This window comes from Macrobrachium nipponense, chromosome 23 (genome assembly GCF_015104395.2).
Source record: "Macrobrachium nipponense isolate FS-2020 chromosome 23, ASM1510439v2, whole genome shotgun sequence".
Lineage (NCBI taxonomy): Eukaryota > Metazoa > Arthropoda > Malacostraca > Decapoda > Palaemonidae > Macrobrachium > Macrobrachium nipponense.
The window spans coordinates 22448508-22456007 of NC_061090.1; the positions used below are offsets into that span (position 1 = coordinate 22448508).

General features: G+C 35.0%; 1 protein-coding gene across 1 annotated transcript in view; it reads left to right on the plus strand.

Moving 5' to 3' along the window:
* LOC135199413 (metalloprotease TIKI1-like) overlaps positions 1–7500 on the plus strand; it is a 549902-nt gene that overhangs the window by 10861 nt on the left and 531541 nt on the right. Inside the window, 1 exon segment of the mRNA XM_064227430.1 lies at positions 4209–4271. Coding sequence (XP_064083500.1) covers positions 4209–4271 — 63 coding nt within the window.

A 7500-nucleotide genomic window follows, 5' to 3' on the forward strand; every position in this document is an offset into this window, starting at 1 on the left:
GGTCCCGTTGCTGAATAACCACTGGTTCCATGCAACGGAAAAACAACATGTCAACAAACAAACAAAGCGGTGTTGCGCAAAAGAGTGTTTTGTCCGGAATTGTTCAGTTTTCCTTTAAAGGACTCGTTTCTCCTTGACCGATTTCTAACACAGGGCGTCATTGTTGGTGGAATTTGATTTAATGAGCGGCAATAAATTTCGTCAGTTAAAGTTTAGTATTTTTGGGTGGGTCTTTTTTCGGTTAAAAGTAGCGCTTTATCACCACGGGAAGCCTGAACTATTCAAATTTATTTTTATTATTACTTTTCATGTCGAATTGCGCTTCATTGTATAATTTTTGGGAATCTAGGTTCTGTGGAGCCTAGCCACAAAATCTGACGTTATTTATTTATTTATTATTTAATGTTATTGTGACCATACCTGTAAATGAAAAAGTAGAGTCGCTTGAAAATGCTTTTTTTTTCTGAAAATGCCTTCCCCCCCCCCCCCCCCCTTTTTTTTAAATGCCTTTTTTTAATGCTTTTTTTTCTTTTTTGGAAAAGGCCTTTTTTTTTGGGCAAGAACTGGAATTCGATCACAAGCTCCTGAGAAATATCGCTAATAGTATTTAATTATGAGATAACAAAAAAGATCGTCTCCATTATTATTAAAGTATTTGGGTTCTCATTGCGTTTACTTTTTACATTTATTTAATAAACTCGTATATGTGTATGTAACATGTTAGAACAACTTAGGAGAGGTTTCTAAACCTCTCGTTTCTTAATGCAGTTTTCTTCCTTTTGTCTTTTATTTTATAGGATCTTTTATTTAAGATACTAATAGTAGATTTCTCAAGACCTTTGTTTTTTATTGGATTCTGTTTCCTTTTATTTTATTGGATTCCAGAAGCTTATGTTTCCTACTTCTGCAAGTAGAAGATTCAGTCAGTTTGTGTATCTTACCAGTATTACTGCGCTTAAAGTAAATATAAACTTAAAAGTCAAATACATACCAAAAATTCTGTGAATATAGAAATTCAATCATGCAAGCGCTTGCGTTTCTTCCAGCAGTCTACAGTCCGTTTTTTTGTATTAAATAAGACTGGATAAAAGTAGAAGAATTAAGCCCTTCAGCAACTTTTTTTTTTTTTTGTAAGAGATGACGAAGCACTATTTTTTTCCACCTCGTGGCCCGTAATGCCTCATCGACATTAACAGAGTATTTGTCTCGGATGACTGACCAAGGTAACTGGTTCTAGCTTCCAATAAGTGCAATACTGCGCAAGTGGAGAAGGATGATGAGGAGGAGGAGGAGGAGTCCGGTTACCAATTAGACTTAGACTGATGGTGACCTTTCTTGACAGTTGAAATTATCTTTCTTTGCGAGAAGCCGAAGGAACACGGGTTACTGAATGTCCTTCTGTAGCCAAATCCCGCGCGATGGAGGAAAAACTACAACTTTTCATGGTGCCTTTAGGCCTCGTCTGAAGAGAGAGAGAGAGAGAGAGAGCTAGCACTATATATCAAAGAATTTTTTTAACTCCAGAATTTCGCCAAGGTATGTCACAGAAAAACACGAGAAACTTCGATATGCTATCTGTTCTAGGAACAATAGGAAAGAAACAGTACTTTAAACTGAAGAAGAAACAAAGTATGAAGCCTAAGAAAGAAACGGTTTCATAAACTTCCATATTAGCAGTTCGGTGACATTTCTCTACCGTCTCAGCTGAATCTATAACAACATTGAGTGTTTATCCCATTGGGTTCAGGGTTTCAAAGAATAAATTTGTCCTGACGGGAATATGAACCTATACGCTTTCGTATATGGAGTACTCGGCTCAAAGCACGCTGAGTTCACTATCTATGACAGCGTAGGTTCGTAACCTACAAAATTAGAAATTACTTCAAATGTGGCGTATTTGTCCTTTTATATAATCGAAATGTTAGCAACTGGTTAACAACGGCGCTTGTAGAGGAATTTATTTCTGTTGATAGAAATTCATTTCTCGATGTGGTTTGAATCCCACAATAAGCTGTGGGCCTCGTTGCTAAGTAACCAGTTGGTTCCTACCCACGTAAAAATATCTAATCCTTCGGGCCAGCCCTTTCTTTAGATCTCGCCCGACTGTCTCATTTCAAAATTCTACACTTAGGAACTGCAACAGACCATGGGCTCCAGGTTTAAGTGGCAGTTATTCACAATGAGATCTGAAAAGCCAGAGTAATGAATATCTTACATTTGGGCTGTAACTATTAGCGAAGAGAACTCGTAATTAGATCTGTAGTGTGATTTTACTCGCATTGATTACAATCTGCTAATTTTTTTTTAAAGCATGCGAATATCTCTCTCTCGCCTGATGCGTTGACACGCACTTTGCCGAGTATTGCATGCACGGGATCAGCTTTGCATGCGGGACTAGGCCAGGTTGATCGGAAGAAAGTGCTAAGCAAGGTCTGGCATCTCTTGAGCTATAAGCTCTTGGTGTCAGACTTGTCCTGTTTTAAGAGTAACATTTTAGTAGAAGTCTTTAGTTGGCTTTGCTTGGTGAATGTAGTGTTTTATATAATTACACCACGGTCATCAACTCATTCATGTTTAAATCCGCTTAATGGTGGATGACACCATGGTGCAAGGAAATTTCCCCAGGCACGACTAGAACCCCCTCCAACACACAGCGTCACTCACCTGTACCTTGTCGTATACTCACTCGCTTCCAGGTGTTGAGGTCTTCCTTTCTTTAGCTTCTATTCGTTCTGAGTTTTTTTTTTTTACACTGTTTAACCTATTCCCTACATTGTTTTAAAGAGGCGTGTTTGCCTCCTCCATCGGTGTCTGGTTCAGCATTTACCTGTCCTCACATTTTTCCTCTTTTCCTTCAGGCCTAAGCCAAAAAAAAGGCATCAACTGTCTCATCGGCCTTTGAGTTATTATTCCTCTGTTTTAATTTCAGCTATTCAACAAATGAATAAGATTACTCAACAAGCCAAAAAAGGCCACGAATGTGTCCAAAAAAGCCTTTACTGACATAACCCACATTACATGAAAACGGAAAAGAAATCGAAACCTTAACAAATAAATTATGACGAATTGAGAAACAAATGAATATATATCAAAATACACTTGGCTTCGGTCGAATTGAATTTAGACTTCCACCGAAGCAGCCTTGTGCATATCATATAGTTATATCTTCGTGATTTGCATCACGCGATAACTGGGTGATGGATGGATGGATGGATGGATGCATTCCTGGATTATCGGGAAAGTCTTGTTTTTAAACCTGTCCTCTGCATAATCTGGGTCACATGGTCTCTCTCTCTCCCTCAGCTTTCATTCATCAGGTGTCAGATGCGTGCGCTAATTAAATGGATGATAGTACCAGAACCTGAGCTTAGTTCACGATTGTAGTAGATTATCGTAGTGGTGGTTCCTTGCCTTCATTTGCAAATAGGTTTCTTTTGTTTAGATAGTTCGTATCCCAGCCCATCACGCTACGGTACATTGACATAGACCATTGCCCTAGATTGCCTGACTTGTATTGCTGTTAATGTATGAATACACTTTCCTGTAGGTTCACTTTCCAGTTTGTTCATCATTATTTCTATGCAGTTTTCTTTTGCATATTTCCCACATATGGGTATTCTCTCCTGTGAATAGCTTTCTTTTGTTAATTAATGACTTTGAAAGAATTATAAAATATGAAATGTTTGTCATGTTTGAATGATGCTTGGGATTTTAATAAGGGGAACAGTTGGCTCTTAAAGGGGTAGGATAATATTGCGCTCATTTTCTTTATAATTATGTACTGAATAGCTGGTAGCGTTAAACTGATTTCCTGCAAAATATTTATAATGTAACGTGGCATTTGTTGTTAGCTTCGGGTGTCGTGTTACGCCGCACATTGCTCTCTCTCTCTCTCTCTCTCTCTCTCTCTCTCTCTCTCTCTCTGTTATATATATATATATATATATATATATATATATTATATATATATATATATATATTATATATATATATATATATATATATATATATAATATACACACATTATGCGAGCATATTTATTGTAGGTAAGCTTCAGCAATGACTAGAACTAGATATTTTGTCTTCGGGATTCTTAATTATAAATTTCTCAAATATGATTTTTTTATTTAGCTATCATTAATTTACAGCAATCTTCAGTTGATTAGTTTCATTTAATAAGTTTCTCATGTCCCAATTATCCTCCGCAGGTGGTATGCGTCGTGGACGGAGCCAAGAGACATCGCCGACCTGATTACTGCCAAGATATACAGGTAAGGTCATTCATGAAATAATTAACTCTGATCCTTCGGTATTTCGAACTAGGTCCGGTATAGTATACTATACAAGCGGTATAGGTAGGTCTCTCTCTCTTCTTATTACTATCTGATGATACGTTCATGGGTAAGTAAGCGCAAGGTATAAGTTGTGTATTACAGGTTGCTTGCAACTTCATATGGTCAATACAGGGGCAAATCTATAGTTTCGAATTATTATTTAGCTCGGAATGCAACCTACATTGTAACAGGTCTACGGAATTATATATATATATATATATATTATATATATATATATATATATATATATATATATATATATATATATATATATATATTATATATATATATATATATATATATATATATTATATTATATATATTCATTTGGTCAATACGGGCAAATCTATAGCTTCGAATTGGTATCTAGCTCGGAATGCAACCTGTATTGTAACAGGTTCACGTTATTATATATAATATATATATATATAATATATATATATATATATATATATATATATGTGTGTGTGTGTGTGTGTGTTATACTTACCTATAAAAAGGACACTGAAATATGACAGAGCCACGGCGGAGTTCCATAGTAGTTAGGCAGTTGTCACACGCGGGAGGGAGGACACCTGTCCCCCCCCCCCCCCCCCAACAATCCCCCCCCACAAAATACCGAGCGTTCACGGGACGCCGAAAAGAAAAGAATTTGGAGCAGTGTTGTTACGGGGATCGCGTTTGACGCAGACGAGTGTCTCTGACAAAACTCGATGTGACAAATCCGAGATATTTTCCGAAGTTCCGAGGACGCGGAGCCTAAGTGACCCTGCCAAAATAAGCGAACCATCTCGTAGGCCATGGTTGTAGGAAGTTGGTGCTGTAGATTGTTTTGATGATGAAAGCTTTCCAGATGATTTTTAAAGATTTCTAGATGTGATCTTTATGTAAAATATATTGAATATATCCGGGGCATGTAGTAGTGACGATTACTCTATTGATAGCTTTACAAATTGTTTTGATATTAGATCATATATCTTGGTCCAGCAGTAGTGGCGATTACCTGTGTTTTGACTTTGAAAGTTTTCCATATACTTTTGATATGAAATAATATATCCGGGTCCTGCAGTAGCGACGATTATTTTTTTATGCACTCTAAGTTTTCCAAATGCTATAACCCGGATGATTGACGCCAGTCGACGGAAATCTGTCAATCACTTTCAAGAGACTGTTCAAATGAAGATGGACCTCGTTCTCTTAGCCGTGTTTTTTTTTTTCAAAAAACCTTTGAATATTTAGTTTTAATTGATTTATCTACGCATATGTTATTAATTATTTAACAACTACGCGTGTATTATCAATTAATTAATTTCCCATTTATTTTTATTTATTTTGGGGACATTTTGGTCGGCTTTTTTTCTCGTTTAGCCAGTGGACTCCTAAAACGTTTGAATATCAATTTTTAATTGGTTTAACTACGCATGTATTATTAATTATTTAACAACTATGCGTGTATTATCAGTTAATTAATTTCCCAATTATTTTTTATTTTAGGCCCATTTTAGTTGACTTTTCTTCTTTTTTCGCTTCGCCAGTGGACTCCTAAAGCGTTTGAATATCTATTTTAAATTGGTTTAACTACGCACGTGTTATTAATTATTTAACAGCTACGCGTATATTATCAATTTCCAATTATTTTTTTATTTTGGGCGCATTTTGGTCGATTTTTTTTTTTTCATAGTCGCTTCGCAGCGGACTGTGCTTAGTTCCCCGACGAAAATCCGTGCTTGTTCGGAGGAGCGCCGTCCGTGCTGTTCACGTACGGCCGAGCGCGTAATTGAATTAAGCGTTAGTCGGGTGGTCCTAATGTAGCGGTGCAGAATTAATGCGCTTTGTCGTTTCTGCGTAATTTATTGCAATCTATTAATTATGAAATATTATTGGTTTCGGCGAGGCGGGGGATTTATGTCGTGATTTTTTTTTTTTTTTTTTAGCCTAGTTCTGTTTTTTTTTCTATCGGTTATTTACGTGATTATGAGGTCATTTATTTACTTGTTATATATATATATATATATATATATATATATATTAATATATATATATATATATATATATTATCTCTCTCTCTCTCTCTCTCTCTCTCTCTTTCTTATAAAATTTTCGTTCTTCATTTTTACTGCTCTTTTTATCGTTATTTTTTCTCCTATATTTAGCGTAATTTAGTCAACAAGCAAAAGACAACTTGCTTATTACACAAATCAGTTGCCTTTTGTTTGTTCAGTAAGGGTGTGAGTTCAGTGTCATTAATGATACCGATTATAATCATTTTGATTCCAGTAGTTCATTTTGGACATGTGGAAAATATATGTGGTTTTTATATACAAAAGAGTATGCGGGTCGTATGTGGATGTTTATTTACAGAAACATATTTACATATCTATACATTATGTATTATATATATATATATATATATATATATATAATATATATATATATATATATATATATATATATATATATATATATATATATATATATATATATATATATATATATATATATTATGATATATATATATATATATATATATATATATATATATATATATATATATATATATATATATATATATATATATATATATATATATATATATATATATATATATATATATATATATATATATATATATATATATATATATATATATATATATACCAGATGGAATATGGTATAAGACTAGCAATCTCATCCCAGATAGTTACTGGAGCAGTTTCTCCCTAATCCCCAACACACACACACACACACACACACACACACACACACACAACCCCATAGGGGAAACTTTGGAGCGTCTCTCGAATTGGTTTAAAAGAAAAAAATGGATGGCTTTTGTAGCTATCATTACTCTGATCACTTGATGTAAAAGTGTGTAGGTTGAGTGAGAAATGGAAAGTTGTAACTCATTCCACATCCACCTGCAGAGGTTTAGGATTGCAATCCTACTCTCTGTAATTATTTCAGGTGAAGGAATGGAGGACTGTAGCCCACTCCAAATCCTTCTCTATCTTAGCTAGGGTCAACTTTGTCTGGAAAATAGTGACGTCATATTGCAGTCCTTTTCTTTATTGTTATTTTAGGCGATTCTTCATTTGGGAAGAAAAGGACTGGAGAATTATATTCCTCTCCTTCACCTCTGGGGCAAACTTTCTGGGTGAGAGAAACA